Source organism: Gadus morhua, chromosome 4, assembly GCF_902167405.1.
Source record: "Gadus morhua chromosome 4, gadMor3.0, whole genome shotgun sequence".
Lineage (NCBI taxonomy): Eukaryota > Metazoa > Chordata > Actinopteri > Gadiformes > Gadidae > Gadus > Gadus morhua.
Genome location: NC_044051.1, coordinates 14,922,229 through 14,941,826, shown reverse-complemented (window position 1 = coordinate 14,941,826; position 19,598 = coordinate 14,922,229). Strand labels below are relative to the sequence as shown.

General features: G+C 43.3%; 1 protein-coding gene across 1 annotated transcript; it reads right to left on the bottom strand.

The window, feature by feature from the left end:
- Positions 1-4,166: 4,166 nt before the first annotated feature.
- LOC115542541 (myosin heavy chain, fast skeletal muscle-like) lies at positions 4,167-18,310 on the bottom strand. Its single transcript, XM_030354828.1, has 39 exons — positions 18,104-18,310; positions 17,863-18,006; positions 17,616-17,772; positions 17,496-17,523; positions 17,240-17,351; positions 16,702-16,794; positions 16,556-16,619; positions 16,340-16,438; positions 16,098-16,201; positions 15,692-15,830; positions 15,451-15,569; positions 15,215-15,364; positions 14,954-15,124; positions 14,561-14,861; positions 14,347-14,417; positions 14,127-14,214; positions 13,904-14,021; positions 13,661-13,784; positions 13,432-13,568; positions 13,087-13,342; positions 12,747-12,989; positions 12,486-12,662; positions 12,246-12,391; positions 12,066-12,156; positions 11,588-11,977; positions 11,361-11,487; positions 11,068-11,186; positions 10,760-10,956; positions 10,491-10,674; positions 10,226-10,391; positions 10,000-10,124; positions 9,598-9,906; positions 5,691-5,894; positions 5,455-5,580; positions 5,206-5,376; positions 5,020-5,124; positions 4,828-4,923; positions 4,612-4,743; positions 4,167-4,286 (listed from the first exon to the last, which is right to left on the bottom strand). Exons 1-39 carry the CDS (start codon positions 18,308-18,310, stop codon positions 4,266-4,268), a joined length of 5,811 nt encoding a protein of 1,936 aa, XP_030210688.1. The 3' UTR covers positions 4,167-4,265.
- Between the last annotated feature and the right edge of the window lie 1,288 nt (positions 18,311-19,598).

Genomic DNA, 19,598 nt, shown 5'->3' with positions numbered 1-19,598 from the left:
GCATTCTGAACTTCCTCGTGGCAACAAATCCGTTGAACACGCAAAGATCCAGAATAGGTCTCTGACTTCTTGGAAACCAGGAAACCAGGAAGTAGCGGGAATAAAAACCTAGGTGAGACTCGTGGGGGGGAACGACAGTGATGGCCCCCTTTACCAAGAGACGTGCCACCTCTGCTGCCAGAGCCGTGCTCGCAGCCGGGTCCCGTAGCGTGGTCTCCACCAACCCCATAAAGGGTGGGGGACGACGCTTGAACTGTATGGGATGGCCCCATCTCAACGTGGTGTCCAACCACGATGGCAGAACGCACCGCTCTTGCCAACACGCATAGCGGTTGGAGAGAGGGCGAGCCGACAGCTGAGGAAGACCGTCCAGGTATAACCCGTATTCCTCTGCCCCTACCGCCTCCACACTGCGTGTGAACCAATGGGGGCTTCACACGAAAGAGAGGAGGCTCAGCGAGCGTAGGAGACGTACCAGAACCAGCCGCTGTAAAAACAACGAGTTGTCTAGACGTTGCACTCGTGACCGCTGAACAGGGAGCGAGCCGTCCGGCCGCCGCACCTATGCGCATGCGCTGTCCACAGGCTGTAGCCACAGCGTGTGGACCCGTCTCCTCACCTTTAATGTGGGGAACCAGGGGACTGGTACAAGCGGCCGCATCCACAGGCTCGTGCAACGAGTCTCTGATACGTCCACGAGGCTCCAAGGATTGCCGCATCTTAGAAGCAGGTGAACCAGAGGCCATGTGAACAAGCCGTCCGACCGCCACCCTACAGCCACCGGGCTGAGGGGGGGAAAGAGGCAACATGGAGGGACGCGCCACAAGCGTAGGACGCAGGTGGCCTAAGGAATATCGCTCCTTGGGTACCATGTACTGCCGTTCAGGCGAACGGTCTTTAATTATTTCTTTATTAGGGAAGGAAAAAGTCGGAGCCAGCTTCCGGAACTTCCCGGTCCGTGGCGCTGCTCCACCCGTCCGCGGTGTCGGCGGCCGCGGCTGCTGCTGCTGCTGCGGCACCGGGACTGGAGTCAGAGGCGGTCCCCTGGAACGCTGGGCCCGGCCTGGACCCCGCTTCCTCCTGGCCTGCTGGTGGGAGGAGCCCGTGAGAATCGCCGCGAACCGGGAACGATTCTCACGGACAGACTGCTGGTGCGCGAGAACCTCGGAGAACCGGGGACCAAATAGGCCATCCGGCGCTAGTGGCCCCTGGACCAGGCTGGCCCGCTCCCGTTCCGGCACCGCAGTGTGGGAGAGCCATATGATTCGCTGAATCATAGTTGTCCATGCCATATGCCGGCCGGCCGAAACGGCTATCGGCTGGCATAGCTGGAGGATGGCGCTGGAAAAGCGGGAAACCGCCAGCCATCTTGCGGCTTCCTCCGGGCCGTATGCCTCCCGGTCAGCCGACAAGGAGACCATGGCGGAGGAGAGCATGGCGATGTTGTTGACCGCCGCCGCAGATTGAGAGGCACAAACGAACAACCTGTCCGTTAGGCCGACAATCTGTTTCTGGAGGCGGTCAGGGGGCAGCGGCTTTTCGTTAGGGCGCCATCCGGCGCCCGGACAGAGAAGCGCTGCCAGGGGAGGCTCCAGGCGAGGGATCCCCCTCGCCTGAGTATCGGCCCACCCTTCCAAGTTGGTGAAATCCGTGTAGGACTTCACCGGGGCCTTCAGTGTAGAAGGGTCCCCACCGGCAGCACTAAAAACTAAAAAAAAGTGCTGCACAGGCGGGAACAAGGGTCACTGGGTAACCCGTCGGGAAGCGAGGGGTGCGAAAGCACTCGCCCTGCATATCTGGCCCTGAACAGGTCAATGGCGTCAGCCAGGTCCACCGCAGGGGAGAAGTAGAGGGGCCTGGAAAGGATCCCTTCTTCAGACAGCTCCCGGCATGAGACACAGGAGACGGAGGGCGCCATTGCAGCCGCGGCGTGGTCGGCGCCGAGGCACCGAAAACACGCCACATGCCCGTCACCCGGTGCCAGGGAGGAGGGACAGGAGGCGCAAAGGAGTCCTGCGAAGGACCTAGCCCCAGGAGCGCTCTCAGGTGGCCCTGAAAAGGGCCGTTTGTCCGAGGCCTCTCCCGGGCCGCTGCCACCGGCTTGGGAGATCCGTTGTTCCGTTGAAGACATCTTCTTTTAGGTAGTTCTCTAATCTGCTGACAAGCACAAGTGCTGAAAGAAAAGGGAGGATGAGCGACGGTATGCACCGTGCTATATACACGATACCGTGGGAAATGTGGGCGGTGCCCACGCTGATAGGTGCATAGTTTGAATTTTCAGGACAAGACCATCAGGCGAAGCCTAGACGGCGTTGCCTACATGAAATAGAACACCTTCACGCACTCAGTTGTGGTGAGAACAAAGGGGGGAAGGCCTCACTAGGCCTCTATTTATAGTGGGAGGAGCAATCGATTACCCTGAATCACCACTTGGTGTCCCTTGTGGAGGTGAGGTGAAGCTGAATAAACTTGCAGTTTCTAACGAACGTTATTGGTTTATTATAGTCTACAGTGTATGTCATTGCACATACATTTGTTCCTTGGCTTTAAACTGTAGTGTGCGGTCATATTCATAGAGTGGCTCTGTGGACTTGAAAGCGCTTATGCGTCAGTGCACGTGCCGAGGGTTTGTGTGAGTGTCATGTGCGTTGGAGGCGAGCAATATAGTGGCCTCCTCCTGGTATATAGCCCCAGGCCTCAAAATGACTTAATCCGGCCCTATGCGCAGCATGATAGGTAAAAGATGAACAGTTAGAAGGCCAGGATTTGATGACCTTAGCTGATTACGGGGTTCATCATCAGCGAGCAATTCAGAGATATGTTTTTGGCCCAGTGTTTGTTAATGATTTATAGCCAACATAATTTGAGGTAAATTCTGAAGTGCATAGGAAGCCAGTGTTTGAATTTAAGTATAAGGGTTATGTGATCAGCCTTCTTTTTCTATGTTATCGCATCATAATTTTTGGCCCAGTGTTTGTTAATGATTTATAGCCAACATAATTTGAGGTAAATTCTGAAGTGCATAGGAAGCCAGTGTTTGAATTTAAGTATAAGGGTTATGTGATCTGCCTTCTTTTTCTATGTTATCGCATCATATTTTTTGGTAATGGCTTGTAAAATGTTTACAAGCCAACTTCAAATCAGTAGAAAGTAATTCAGAGGGTATGGGTGGGACTGGCCAAATTTTGGGTTGACATGCGTCCAGCGTCGAGGCCCATTGGGAACCAAATTGAATTGAATTTATTATTTAAAATTTGATACATTTTCTAAATTTCTTAAACATTTTGGATGCTGCGAACATGGACTAGAGGGGCAGTCTGACTCCCTCACATGGTCGTTCTTTATCACCGTCTCCCCCTGCCAATTCACTTAGTAAGGTATAATGTACAGCGAGCCGGTCATTATCATTGAATAAACCCTGGCAGGGTGAAGCACTATCCCAACGTGAAGCGGAGGGGTATTGAAACATTCTGAAGAGTGATTCACTGAATCACTCATTGTTTATAGGAGAACATTTAAGAAAAGACAACATTTGGAGGACAATTGGTGCTGTAATTGGAGCTTTGGGCTAGTTTGATTGGAAGATTGCCAATGAAAACCATGGCCTGTTAAATGGCATGTACTATATGTAGAATATACTTTTGATTGTTCACAACATTGAAAAACGCTACTACGTTCATTCCTTATTCATCATGAACACCATTAGTAAATGATTTCTAGCCCTTAGTTAACTTTTATTTATTAATATTACTTAATGATGAGTGATTGTAACATAATAAGGCAGATCTTTAATGGATACAGGACTTGTTGTTCTCAGGTTGAAGGTTCACCAGCCCATTCAGTTTCAGAAATTGTTTTTTGATTGTTTGTTCCCCAGTATCAATTGTTATCTCATCTCTTAAATGTACACTAAACCTTCTGCAAGGCACAACATTGAATCATTAAAAAACAAATTAATGTACATATAATAATTCAGCGTTCATTTTCTGTTATAATATATTTCCCAGTACCCATTCCAGAGTTGTGCTTACTTTTACAATTCTGTATTCATCAGTGTCATTACTATCGACTATCAGATTCAAATTCAAAAGTTGGTAAAATGGTGATGAATGGCCCATTGTTACTCAAAATACTGAAGTAATTAGTCAAACTACCAACGAGAAAAATGATGCTTTGTAATATTTTATTGCAGCTCATTATTTACTATAAACAAGAAATCATGTTTTATGACATGCCTTTCTAATTGTACAATGACGCATTACATCTTATTCAGCTGCCTCCTTTCCCTGTGGAAGAGAAAAAAATTAAATAATTAAACCAACCAACATTTTTGTTTGCATTACATTTCTTTCTCAGTCAATGGGCATATGGTATGTTCGGGATGCATCGTATACCCAGATTTCATGCGTCATTTAACCGAGGCACTCCCCTTTTGGTCGTAATATTTCGGATTCTGAGTCAAACGAGTTCAGTGAGGTTAATCGTACGACTCGACAAACAAAGATGGCTGCGCTGTAAGTGCTACAAGCCAAGAATTTGCATCACAATAGCAACTTGTGGGGTTGGTGTACGATGCATCGTGAACCCACCATTATGCAGTGATGAACTTACCTTGCCACCATCACGGCTCTTGGACCTCAGCTTGTTGACTTGAGTCTCAGCGATGTCAGCACGTTCCTCAGCCTCCTCCAGCTCATGTTGAACCTTCCTGCACTTGGACAGGTAAGAGTTGGCCTGCTCCTCCTGTAGGAAGATTCATATTTTGTTTAAACAAGAAGTACCAAAATTGATGCAAAAACTCGATTTTGTGACATCGTTTCTACTTACCGCTTCCTCAGCCTGCCTCTTGTAAGCCTTCACCTTCAACTGCAGCTTATCAACAAGATCCTGGAGTCTTGCACCATTTTTCTTATCTTCTTCAGTCTAAAGTAATGCAAATGGTTATGCCCCAGACCCTTGACTGTAATCTTTTCTGATATACATTGATTTAAATATTTTTTTCAATATAAGCTGCCATACCTGGTAGGTGAGTTCCTTCACCCTCCTCTCATATTTGCGGACACCCTTAACAGCATCAACTCCACGTCTCTGTTCACCCTCAACCTCTGTTTCCAGCTCACGCACCTTAAGAAATCAAATATTTTCATTAAATATACTCCTATTATACTGGAACTGTAAATACATCCATGTTTGCCAGTATCTTACTCTGGACTCCAGTTTCTGGAGCTGCTTCTTGCCCCCCTTCATGGCCAGGTTCTCAGCTTCATCCAAGCGGTGCTGCAGGTCTTTCACTGTGACCTCCAGGTTCTTCTTCATCCTCTCCAGGTGAGAGCTAGTATCCTGCTCTTTCTTCAGCTCCTCAGCCATCATGGCAGCCTAAAATAAAATATAACATTAATCGAAAGTTCAACCAATGTCCAATTCAATGAAATAAGAAAATAATACAAAACCTACATCAGTGATGGCCTTCTTGGCCTTCTCTTCAGCATTCCTGGATTCCTGGACGGTATCGTCCACCTCGCCCTGGACTTGGACCAGGTCAGTCTCCAGCTTCTTCTTTGTGTTCAGAAGACTTGTATTCTGAAATGAATGTCAGTGTTTATGACACGCATGTAATCTTGCTAATTATTTAAGGGAACTTGGGAGCATTTCTTGGAAGAATATGTTTGTTTGTTTGTTTGTTTGTTTACCTGAGAGTGCAAAAGTCCAACGCGCTCACTGGCATCAATGAGCTCTTGCTCAGCCACTTTGCGGCCTCTCTCTGTCTGTTCCAGAGCTGCCCTCAGCTCCTCAATTTCAGCCACCATGAGACCGTTCCTACGGTCCACCATGGCCGCCTGCTCCTTCAGGTCTTCACCTCCTCTGACAGCATCATCAAGATGCAATTGGGCATCCTAAAATGAAAATGAAAACACCATGGAAGATGTCACAACAGCAAGCAAATGTCCAGATATTATGCCCTGTACAGTAGTTTAGTTCATAGGGCTTTGACTTTTGGCCAAAAATCATATTCGAAGTTCGTTTGTTTATTAATATTAGTATTCGAATATATTCGAATATTTATTAATAATATTTTGACCATTAAATGCCTTCAGTAATACCTGGGCTGAATCCGAGTACTTAGTACATACTATTTATGTTCAGTGTCTACTACTTGTAGTACGGTCTACAGCAGGGGTCTCCAACACGTCGATCGCGAGCTACCGGTAGCTCGCGGGCAGGTTTTCAGTAGCTCGCCTGATAGGTTGACCGAAAAAAATAAAAAAATAAAAAATTATAATAATAATTAAAAAAATTAAAAATAATAATATTCCGACGACAGTAAATGCACCTCATCTCACTTACGTTCACATATATGTCACATTGGTGTCCGGTGTAAATGTAGCCAAAGTGACGTTGTGACGTTGAGTGACGTTGTACGCTCGCTAAGCTAAAGTGAGGAGTTTGGTGGTATTAGCAGAACTTTACACAAACAACAAAGATGGAAAACCAAGGTGGCCAAGTCAAGAAAAAGCAGAAAACATACCATTTCCATTTAGAGTGGGAATGCGAGTTCTTCTTTACTAGCGTGAAGGACAAGTGTGTGTGCCTCATATGCGGGAGCAGTGTTTCGGTCGGCAAAAGAGGTAACGTGGAGCGCCACCACACTCAAGTCCACGGTAACTTTGCGCGGGATTTTCCAGCAGGCAGCACTCTACGGACTGAGAAAGTGAACCAGCTGAAAGCAAACCTTAAAAAACAGCAATGTTTATTCATCGGACCGACGAAGAAAGCCAACGCGGCCACGGAGGCATCATTTAAAGTGGCGCACATTTTGACAAAACACAAGAAGCCATACACCGATGGCGGGATGGTGAAGGAAGCAATGACAGCGGTGGCCGACACATTATTCAAGGACCATAAAAGTAAGACTGAAATCATGTCCGCTATCGCTGATGTACAGCTTGGCGCAAACACAGTGGCACGGCGAGTGTCTGCGCTCTCTGCCGATGCAGTGGGTCAGTTGGAGCGGGACATGATTAAATGCAAATGGTTTTCAATTCAATGTGACGAGTCGGTGGATGCGGCTGATACCGCTCAGATGGCTGTGTTTGTCCGGATGGTTTTCGAAGACGCTTCCACCAGAGAGGAGTTTTTAACGTTGCTTCCACTAAAAACCACAACCAGAGGAGTCGATATTTACAACGTTGTGAAAAAGTACTTCGTTGAACATAACGTGCCTATTGAAAAGCTGGTGTCTATTACAACAGACGGCGCACCAGCTATGACAGGACGCCACTCAGGATTTATTGCACTGTGCAAGGCCGACCCGGACTTTCCTAAAATTGTGAACTATCACTGCATCATTCACCAGCAGGCTATATGCGCCAAAGTCATGAGATTTGATCATGTGATGACACCTGTCATTAAGATCATCAACTCCATTCGCGCAAAGGCCAAGCAGCACAGAAGCTTCAAACTGCTCCTCCAGGAACTGTCTGCTGAACACAGTGATCTCCTTCTCCACACTGAGGTGAGGTGGCTGAGCCGAGGAAAAATACTGCATCGCTTCTGCTCATTGCTGAACGAAATCAAGGCTTTCATGGAGTCAAGAGAGGAGGACACTACACTTTTGTCTGATGCTGAGTGGCTGCTTGATCTTGCGTTCCTGACAGACATGACAGAGAAACTCAATCAGCTCAACACCCAGTTACAAGGTAAAGACAGAACAATTTCGGACATGATCAGTGCTGTTAAGGCTTTTAAAGCAAAACTGTCATTCTACCTCCAGCAACTGAAAAACAAAAGACTGCAACACTTCCCAACAGTAGTTAAGATGTTAGATAGCCATGCAGGGGCTGACTTTGTTTTGGATGTCAATAAATATTGTGACCTCATGTCAAAGCTAGGCCAGGAGTTTGAGGATAGGTTCAATGATTTTGATAAGCTGGAGCCATGTGTGGCATTCATTGCCAACCCATTCATGGAGGTAGACATCACAGAGATTTCAGAAAAGATGGCTGAACTGTTCACTGTCAATCCTGTGGAGATGGAGATGGAGGTTATAAATCTCCAGAATCATGTTCAGCTTAAGTCTCAGCAACACTCACAACATTTCTGGAGCCTTGTAGACCCAGAAAACTACAAGAACATTCACCAAGCAGCACTTAAAATTTCTGCTTTATTTGGTTCGACATACCTTTGTGAAGCTGCTTTTTCTGACATGAATGTCATCAAATCTAAATTCAGAACAAGACTGACAGATGAACATTTAAATGACTGTATTAGAGTGAACCTGAGCGCATACACTCCAGCATACACCTCTTTGGTGGACTCCATGCAGTGCCAGTCATCTCACTAAGTTTTAAAAAGAGTGAGTGTACTAATGTTTTCTTGGACCTTTGATGTTGAGTTATTGTGTTATTGTTATTGAGTTGAGTTATTTTTGATAAGCATTGTGTATTGCAATTGCACACGTGTACAAACAGAAGGACTCCATGCAGTGCCAGTCATCTCACTAAGTTTTAAAAAGAGTGAGTGTACTAATGTTTTCTTGGACCTTTGATGTTGAGTTATTAAGTTATTGTATTAGAGTTGAGTTATTTTTGATAAGCATTGTGTATTGCAATTTCACACGTGTACAAACAGAAGCACGTGTGATTAATTAATCAGTTAATCAGTTAATCAGTTAATAAATGCATAATAAATTCATGCATTTATTAATCAGTTCATTAATAAATATGTGCGATGTGATGCAAGTAGCTCTTGGCCACTTAATTTTTTTCTAAGTAGCTCTCAGTTGAAAAAAGGTTGGAGACCCCTGGTCTACAGCTATGCGTAGAACGCCTAGAACGGTCTACAGCTATGCGTAGAACGCCTCTGAACTCTTCCGAACACCGCCGTAACTCCACCGGATGTTTGGAGATGACGTGTCTCCCCTCAGATGCCGGCAAAATTACCTTGATAAGTTACCTGTTTTCCATCTTGTCATCGTTGCTATTAAATTAAAAATGTCTCTTTTTACTTAATTACTTACTTTACTTTTTTACTCTTTTTAATGTCTCTTTTTTTCGCCGCTTTCTATGACGTCTTTCTAAGCCGCTGTTGGTAGTGTCGGGTCAGCCATCTCTTCTTCGTTCGTTACCAGACTCGTAGTCTGGTAACGTAGTGACCTACCGTTGTATACTGTGGCGGTAGTACGCATTCGGAAACGTTTTCCGTGCTACACAATGCACACTGAGCATTCGGACGCGCTATATTTGTGGCGTACTACAAAATCCATACTATAAGTATGAGTATTCGGATTCAGCCCTGGATTGGGCTTTGCGAGGTTTGTTTACAGGCGTTGCTATGGTTACCGGTCTTGCGTGTTCCAACGGTTTATTATGTTTCTAATAAATCGCTGTCTAATCAATACTTCATTCACTGCCTCTTCCGTGGTCATTACAATATTATGAATAGACTGCATGGGTTCTCCGACGTCTCTCCCTCTTGGCCTGCCCATAACAGGTTCGAATATTAAGGGCTGCCTAATATTCGTTCGAATTATTTTTATTTTTTTTGATATTCGAATTATATTCGAATCACGAAGTTCGAAGTCAAAGCCCTAGTTCATACCTTCAGTTGTCCTTGAACATTCCTCAGCTGCTTCTGAGCCTCAGCAGCCTGGCGGTTGGCATGGCTCAGCTGGATCTCCATCTCATTCAGATCTCCCTCCATCTTCTTCTTGATTCTCAGGGCATCATTCCTGCTCCTGACCTCTGAGTCGAGCGTGCTCTGCATGGAGTCAGTGATCCTCAGGCTGTTCCTCTTGATCTGCTCCATCTCCTCATCCTTCTCAGCCAGCTTCCTGTCAACCTCACCCTTAATCTGGTTGAGCTCCAGCTGGACACGCAGAATCTTGGACTCTTCATGCTCCAGAGTACCCTAAATTATAAACCAATGTTGGCATATTCGTTACATATTCTATTTCATAATAAATACAATTTCACTATATTCTTTCTTTTTTTTTGTAGTCACCTCAGCTTCCTCTAGGGCTGTCTGGATCTCACTCTTTTCTGTCTCCACTTGCTTCTTGGATTTCTCCAGCTCATGGATGCTCTTTCCAGTCTCACCAATTTGTTCAGTCAGGTCAGAAATCTCCTCTGTTGAGAGGGTTAAATATTGTTGTTTGCATGAATTCCAATAAAGTTATATATGTAGTAATCTTGGAATCATTGATGCCAAAATGATCAGTTTAACTCACGTTGGAGGTTCTTGTTTTCACGCTTCAGGGTCTCCAGCTGATCCAGAGCTTCTTCATAGGAGTTCTTCATCTTGAAAAGCTCTGTGCTGAGAGAACGAGCCTCTTTCTGAGTTCCTTCAAGCTCTGCCTGGCCCTCCTCATATTTCTGCTTCCAGTCAGCCAAAACCTGCACAATATTGTTAATAAAGCGGTACATGTTAATCACTTGAAGAATAATAAAAGGATAAAACAATTTAAACGGCCAGCTCAGTGAATGACAAAACACCTTGTCAAAGTTCCTCTGCTTCTTGTCAAGGTTGGCAGCCAGTCCGTTGGCCCTCTCCACATCAATCATGAGATCCTCCACCTCACCCTGGAGTCTCTGTTTGGTCTTCTCCAGAGAGGCACATTTTGAGTTCACTGCCTCAATCTGTTCCTCAGCCTCCTGAAGGCGCTGGGCCAGCTTTTTCCTGTTAAAGTATCACATGGTTTAATTTGTGGACATTCATCAAATAGAACGTGTACTTTAGATAAGATATTAAGTATTTGACTCACTTGGACTCCTCTAGCTCCTCAGTGCGCTGGATAGCATCAGTTTCATACTTTGTCCTCCACTGAGCCACCTCACCGTTGGCCTTGGACATTCCACGCTGCAGCTCAGCCTTGGCCTCCTGCTCCTCCTCAAACTGCTCCCTCAGAAGGTCACAATCATGGCGAGCTGATTGCACACCATGAGCAAGAGCATTCTTGGCCTGCAAAAGGTGATTGCCTCAATAAATTAACGCATCTAAAGATACAGATATGTAGAATCTGCAATGACATAATGAAATCATGAAATTAAATGAATAAAAATGATGGTTTACCTTGACTTCCTCCTCATTGAGCCTCTTCAGCTCCTCAATCTGCTGAGTAAAGGCCTGCTTGCCTCTGGTTAGCTGGGAGACGAGACCCTCTTTCTCCTCGAGCTGACGACCAAACTCACCTAGGTGATGACATAAATTGTTAGCTATAAAATATAGCAATACCACATTTTCCCCCTAAATATATGAATAAGGTTGGGTTGCATTTGTTGTGGGTTAGTGTTAAGGTTATTTATGGTTATCATTAGGGCTATTCTAATATGCAGGTTTTTCTTTAAGTAATTGTGAATATTTACCATTCTCTGTCAACAGCCTTGCTCTCTGAGCACTGATGTCATTTATTTGGCGACTGTTCTCATCACTCTTGGCCTTGATTTCACTCAGCTGGTCCTCCAGGGTACGGCACATCTTCTCCAGATTTCCCTGGTGATACAACGTTTTACTTGTTAGCACAAGTGGTTTCTTATACAGATTATATAGTATTAATTATAATATGTTATTTTTAATTTGAAAGATAATTCACCTTGGCCTTTGCAACTGCTTCCATGTTGCTTGAGAGGTCGTCAATCTCCATCTTGTACTCACTCTTCTCCTTCTCAAGCTTCTGCTTGACACGCTGGAGGTTGTCAATCTGCTCTCCCAGCTCTGCTACACTGTCAGCCTGCTTCTTACGCAGAGCAGCAGCAGTGGCTTCATGCTGCAGGGTGGACTCCTCAAGGTCACGACGCAGCTTCTGGAATTCAGCCTCACGCTTCTTGTTCATCTCAATCTGAGCAGAAGTGGCTCCACCAGCCTCCTCAAGCCTCTCACTGATCTCTTCAAGTTCTCTGGAGAGATCAGCTCTCTGCTTCTCAACCTTGGCACGAGCAGCACGCTCAGCCTCAATTTCCTCCTCCAGCTCTTCAATACGGGCCTAATAAGTAAGGAACACATAATACTTTGTAAGAATGTACTAATATTTATGAAACATTCATGTGGGATTGTCATATATATTGTCTTACCTGAAGCTCCTTGATCTTCTTTTGAAGCTGAGCACCCAGGGACTGCTCATCCTCAATCTTGCTTAGAAGCTGACTGGTCTCAAAGTCTTTCCTGATGATGAAACAATACCACATAACCTATTAACATACTTCTTGTGAATCTTTCTAATCAAAAGCACGATTTTTGTTCAATCACATTACTTTTTGAGTTTCTCATCAGACTGCTGTTTGTCATTTTCCAGATCCATTATTGATTCCTGAGCCAATTTCAGGTCACCCTCAAGCTTTCGCTTGGCTCTCTCAAGGTCCATACGGAGTTTTTTCTCTTGTTCCAGAGAACCTTCAAGCTGCAATTAAAAATTATATTTTATTTGACTGCATTTCAAAAGAATAACCATGTTTTTTCTAATGTCAGAAAGGAGGGTTAGAAAGGAACCTCACATCATCCACTTGCTGTTCAAGCTTGGTCTTGGCCTTGGTCAGAGTGTTCACTTTGTCTTCCTCTGCCTGTAGGTCATCAAGAGTCTGCTGATGTGCCTCTTGGAGGGCTTTCTTCTCCTTTGATAGCTTAGCAACGCTCTCATCCTGAGAGGCCATCTCCTCTGTAAGGTTCTTCACCTAAACAAAACAAAATTATGTGTAATGCGTGGAACATGCTTATTTGTATTTTATTTAATCTCCTTTCAAAGAATCTTTGCAAACCTTGTTCTCAGTGGCATGTTTCTCCTTCTCCACTTTGGCCAAGGTAAGCTCCAGGTCATCAATGTCCTTCTTGAGCTCAGAGCATTCATCCTCCAGTTTCCTCTTCTTGGCAGTCAACTCAGCATTCATTTCCTCTTCATCCTCTAGTCTCTCGGTTGTCTCCTTGAGTTTAGCCTCCAGCTGGATCTTACTCTTGATGAGTCCCTCACACCTCTCTTCAGCATCATTCAGATTATCTCCTTCCTGTTTAAAATGTGTCATCATATCAGTCATATCAAATATCATATCACATGTATCTCATTGTGTGTACATGTTGAGACGGATAAACATTTTTACTTACAGAGGCCACTTGCAGCGCAAGATCATTCTTCTCCTGCAGTAGAGAAACCATCTTTTCCTCAAGTTCCTTCTTCTTGGCCAGCGCAGTGGCCAGGTCTGTCTTCATCTTCTCATAGTTCTCCTTCATTGCAGAGAGCTCCTTCTCCGTTTCAGCACTCTTCAGAAGAGGCTTGATCTTGTAGTACACCTTCATCCATGGCCAGGTTTTGACATTCATGAATGAGCGGATGTTGTACTGAATAGTGTAAACAGCTTCCCTGTGGCGAAAAGGCAGTCCTTTTTAATGCAACATTTTTGATTTGACAAAATAGCAAAACTTCTTATGTGTCAATCTTTTGAAACATACCTTGTAGCTGTCATTTTCACATACTCCTTCCTCATGAGGTAACCCCGAGAGAGAGCCTGAATCATTCCGACCAAAGATGCCAGCTTCTCATCTCGCAACTCCTCAAGAGTACCCAGAAGACCAGCTTTGAAGAACACCTTAATGTAAGAAAGACATCTTGTCAGAGACTATCTTTCAGTATCAGGGAAGTATCCGGTAAATATTTAATTTTTGACAACAATAAACAGACCTTGGTGTGTCCAAATTTGTACTCGTCGTGAGGCACATCAATGGATCCAAGCAGCTTCTCAGAAGCCTTCTTGTTGTCAATGAACTGTCCCTCAGGAATGACACTGGCATTCAGTACTTTGTATCTATAGGAGTGAGTATGTTAAGTGTTTAAAAGAAAGGTGTATATAAACAAGTTTTAAATATGTCAGCAAAGGAATTGTATTATCGTGACAATAGAATTGTTCTGTCAATTAGGTAATACCTCTGCTTGAAGTCAGCATAGAGGATTCTGCTGGGAAAGCCCTTTCTGCAGATTCTGATGCCCTCCAGCACACCGTTACATCTCAGCTGGTGGATAACCAGGTGGTTCTCCATCATTCCTGTGAAGTGTTATAGATTTTTTACTTTTAAAATATGACATTCATTTTGCTATATCCTATTAAAACATCAACCTTGAATGTAGAGATTATTTGAAGAAATATTACCTGGTAGTTTAATTTCATTGGGAATGAGACAACGCACAAAGTGAGGATGGGTGCTCCTCAGGTTGGTCATCAGTTTGCCCAAGTTCTCCTAAAGACACATCACAGAATAAAATATGAAATATATACAAATTAACTGATAAAGAACAAATTCAGAGAATACATATGAAATATGGCATCAAATTACATGTATTTCTACATGTAATTGCTTGTTTAACCTTACCCTGAATTGTGATGACACAGTCTGCATGGAGCCACCCTTCTTCTTGCCTCCCTTCTTTGCACCCCCGACCTCTGTTTTAGATTATTGTTAATTAGTAAAAATGTTCCCGTTTTTGTTTATAAAATAGAGGCAATAAATGGCTTCAAAATAAATGGGTATTACAATATAATGGGTCAACAGTTTTTAACTATGATGACATGGTATGAATATGTACCTTCCACTACAGCGGGGTACAGGACAGGCATCAGTTTGTTTGAGGACTTCTGGTACAGTCCAATAACAGAGTCATTCAGGGGATCCTTGTTCTTGTCCAGCCAGCCCGCGACGCTGTAGGCCACGGTACCAGCATAATGCACCATGGCGAAGTCAGCGTCAGCCTTGCCCTTCCCCGGCTTGGGCTTCTCAAATGCTTTGTTTTTGCCAAGATGCTGTTCATACAGCTTGTTCTTGAAGGAAGTGTCTGAGGCTTTGGGGAACATGCACTCTTCTTCAAGAATGGAGAAGATGCCCATTGGCTATGCAGAAAAACATATTAGGAAACATTACGATAAGATAGTTTTGAATCACACTTAGAATTGTGATATTTAGTTATATAAGTCATGTTTACCTTCTCAATAAGCTCAATGCAGGCAGCCAAGTCCATACCGAAGTCAATGAACTCCCAGATAATGCCCTCCTTCTTGTACTCCTCTTGCTCCAGGACGAACATGGTGTGGTTGAAGAACTGTTGCAGTTTCTCATTGGTGAAGTTGATGCACAGCTGCTCCATACTGTTGTACTGATAGAGGACATTAGTTTAGAGATTGTTCATCCACGTAGACACTGCTTTTAGCCAGGGAAATTGTTGTTATAAGAAATTGAATCTTACATCAAAGATCTCAAAACCAGCAATATCCAGGACACCAATATAGGATGATCTTGATTGCTTGGTGTCCAGCATCTGGTTGATACGGATGACCATCCACAAGAACATCCTCTCATAGATAGACTTGCCCAGGGCACTCACTGAGTTGTATACCTAGAGCGTGGTGGAAGATTAGATATACATACAAATTACAACTATTGCAATTACTTTTTGAAAGGTATTCCTTGGTATTTCCATACCTGAGGTACTGTCTGTCCCTTAGTGACAAACTCATTTCCGACCTTCACTCTGGGGTAGCACAAACCCTTGAGCATGTCAGCAGAGTTGAGACCAAGCAGGTAGGAGATTTTGTCGGCCTCTGCATTTTTCATATGAAAGAAAGAATGATGACAAATTCGTACAGATAGTGAATACATTTAATTACAGCAAACCTGGACTTTGGAAATGTTCAGTGGTTGTTTTAAAACATTTTTAACTCACCCTCATTGCCGTCAGGCTCAGCCTGCTCCTCACGCTGCTTCTGCTTGAACTTCATGTTACCGTGGTGAAGCACAGCACCAGTGAACTTGTAGATGGCATTCTTCTCCTCACCATTGAAACCCAAAATATCAATAGCATCCTGTAGGAAAATAAAGTATAGAATTTGAAATTAAATTCAAAGAGTATTCAAAGAGTCTCTATTAACTCTACCTTGGTTTGTACTGTACAGAGATTTCCTGATTCTGCTGTACGCGGACAGAGCAGAGCGCACTGAGATCGGGCTGAAACCATTCTGAGTAGATTCCGCAGGCTCTAACACTGAGTAAAAGTCCTCATAGTTTTCTGGTCCCGGTTAGTCCCTGCCAATTAAAATACCTACCTAAGGTAGTTGTAAACATTGACTCACATCAGTAGCATCCAGCTCCTCTTTGTCATTAATGCTGGCCACAGTGATATGACCCTGACTGCACATGGGGAAGTCGTAGGGGTTGGTGGTGATGAGGCACATTTCTGCAGAAAATAGAAAATGGTCACTTTAATGATTCTAATTGTTATTTTTCTACTTCAGAATCCTGAATGATAAGTTAAAGGCAACCCTATATAACAATACATCTTACTGCAACATTTATTTCTCACTACTAATCTTACCAACAATCTCAGGTTTGTGGTTGGTCATCATCTGATAGAAGATGTGATAGCCTCTCTCATCGGGAAGCTGGAATGTCACTCGGGATTTCTCCAGCAGATCTTCATGGTTTTAAAATATTATTATTATGTTTTGATTCACATTAAGAGATCAAAACCCATTATGAGACCCCCAATAATGAGAGTTAATTTGTTGTTATTTGGATACAAGATACTTACACGTCTCAATGTCAGCACTGGCCAGTTTACCAGTTGCACCGAAATGGATTCTGATGAATTTACCCTGTAGAAAAGCCTCATTTCAGTTTTTTTTCAAAGATCAAGTATGTCATTTAATTTGTTTGACACACTAAGTTTGTACTTACGAAACGAGATGAGTTGTCATTTCTCACAGTCTTGGCATTACCGTAGGCCTCCAGCAGGGGATTGGCTGCAATAATCTGGTCCTCCAGTGACCCCTATGATGAAGTTCCAGTATTGATCCTCAGTTCTCAGGTCATCCTACATCCTTTGTGTGTGTCATGTCTGTCATGTTTTTTTTTAAATGTATGTATGTATATATATTAGGGATGGGCGTGAGGAATCGATTACGCTTATTGCGCTTTGCTTTTACCGCCATCTCTTAACTTTTGGAATTCTGGCGTGCCTGCACACGGCACGGCACGCACCACACAGGAATTTGATACATTTCATTTGCTTTGTGCCCACGGCATGCGTTAGTGGCGCCGCACAGAAAATGTATACATTTGCTTCAGAAAACTTTATGTGTGTTTATGCAAACTCGAGTTTGCCTATCCACCAACCGAGTTCATTTGTAACGAGCAGTACTCGAGTAATCGATTCCTCACGCCCATCCCTAATATATATATATATATATATATATTTATTTTTTTTAAAGCATACCTGAATCTTTCCAGGGGCTTGGTCCTTCTTCTTGTCAGAAGCCACTGCGATGGTAGCAAAGTACTGGATGACACGTTTGGTGTTCACAGTCTTTCCAGCACCGGATTCTCCACTGGGTATGAAAATGAGGTAATTTAGAGTTTTTTTCCATTGTCTGATTCTTCATGAAATTTTTGTGAGGTCATATTTTACTTAATGTTGATGATTCAACGTAATGTTGAATCATCCAACTCAACACCATCAGGTTTAAACTTACGTGATCAAGACAGACTGATTCTGCCGATCTGCAAAAAAAAACATTCAAAGTATTACATTTATCCAAAAATGTTGACCATACATCATAACATTTATTTTTGCCCGACTTTCTTGTACATACCAGTGAGCATGTTCTGGATGGCATTGTCAGAGACAGAGAAGATATGGGGTGGTGCCTCCATACGCTTCTTGCCTCTGTAGGCATTGACAACCTCCTGATCGTACACTGGGAGCCACTTGTACGGGTTTACAGTGGCACAGAACAGCCCAGAGTAGGTCTGAAGGAAATCGTTCAGACATGATCATTAATATGATCTGGGATATCATTAGATATTATTTTACTTCATTTAGTTGGTAAAATATCTTACGTAGATCATCCATGCTGCATAACGCTCTTTGAGGTTATACAACACAGAGGCTTCATTGAGATGGGTCATCATGGCCATGTCCTCAATTTTGTCGTACTTGGGAGGGTTCATGGGTGTGACATCATCATCCTTGACTGTTCTCTCCTAAAAAAAAGGCACCCCATCTTTCGTTTCGTTTCATTTTTTACCTTTAAACGTTTCAAACTATTTTCTGCTTAGCAATAAATCACAAGCAGCATACCTCTTCCGTAGCCAACACTTTCACTGTGGTTTTGCCAGCCTCCTTCTTAATGATGGTACACTTGACGTACAGCTCCTTAGCATCAGCCACATATGCAGCACTCTTGGCATCAAAGGGCGCGCTCTGGGACTCAAGCCTCTCCTTTTCTGGCTTACGGAGGTAAATCGCAGCCTTGCCATATAAGGCCATCTCCGCGTCCGTACTCATGGTGGCCGCTTACTGTCAGACAAAGTTGATGAAATGTTTTGATGTATCTCATATGCTCAAATGGTTTTTATACAGATCGGTATGGCTTTGGTCAAATAACTCTTACCTTGTTCTTCTTACCAATGAGGAATCTTCAAGTGTCAGCCTTTAAATCGAAAGACATGTTATTTGCACAATTTCATATGGCAGAGGAAATTTGTAGCATCATCAGAAGGTGCAGTGTATTGTAAATGCTGGTTCGTATTTCTTAAATTACAATCACACTGCATGACATGCATTGGTCATTCAATGCATGTGGTCAATCGGTTTTATTTGTTTAAAGGTCCAGTGTGTAGGATTTAGTGGCAACTCTTCGAACGGAAATGGACTATAACATTCATGAGTATGTTTTAATAACTGTATAATCCCATTGAAATAAGAATAATTTTATCGAAAGCAACCTATAGTCACGTGCCGTAGTGCAAGGAAACATTTGCTTGTAGCGCAGACTGCTATGGAGATAAATGATCAATACATAAAACCGATAGCTATAATTATGTGTCTATGAATGCAGTTTACCACTTTGGATCCAATAAGAAAAAAAATTAAAAACCTGCTACCTATAACATATCCCACAACATGTACATTGTCCATGGTGACCATGAAAAAAAGTTACCCGACTCTGATCGGGTAATCTGATTCGTAGAATGAAAATGTGATCCTGGTGCTCGTACATTTAAAACCCTTTTCCGGGATAGGAGACGGTATAGTCCCATTCAGCTCAATGATTTGTTATTATTTATTGCTGTGATAAAAGACGTGACGACCAATCACATTCAATATAAAAGGACCTTTACTTGTACGCCATGCCATATAGCTTTACATTTACAGACTAAATAAACAAATACAATTAATGGATCTATCAAAGAACCTCATCAATTGAGTCTTTGCTACTCAATGCTGCCGTAGGTGATAAGATACTTTTTGCATAATTATAATAATCTCTAAATTACACAAGAATATTAAGTGAATGTCAAACAGAGCATTAAAGTTTTAATGCATGAGAGTTTTATCTACATTCTGACTTACCAATAGCTGTTACTTCCTCAACTTCCCTGAGAGCTGTTCATCCCTCTGGGTCCTCTTATATACTAGCCCGCAGGGTAAGCCAACACTCAATATGGGCATGAGGGGTAAACCCTCTTATAGCTTTGGTTTATATTTCACATGGGGTTTATTACCGACGTACTTACTATTTACATGTGTACATGAGTATGAATTCTAATGCATTGCTTATTCTGTCTTAAAT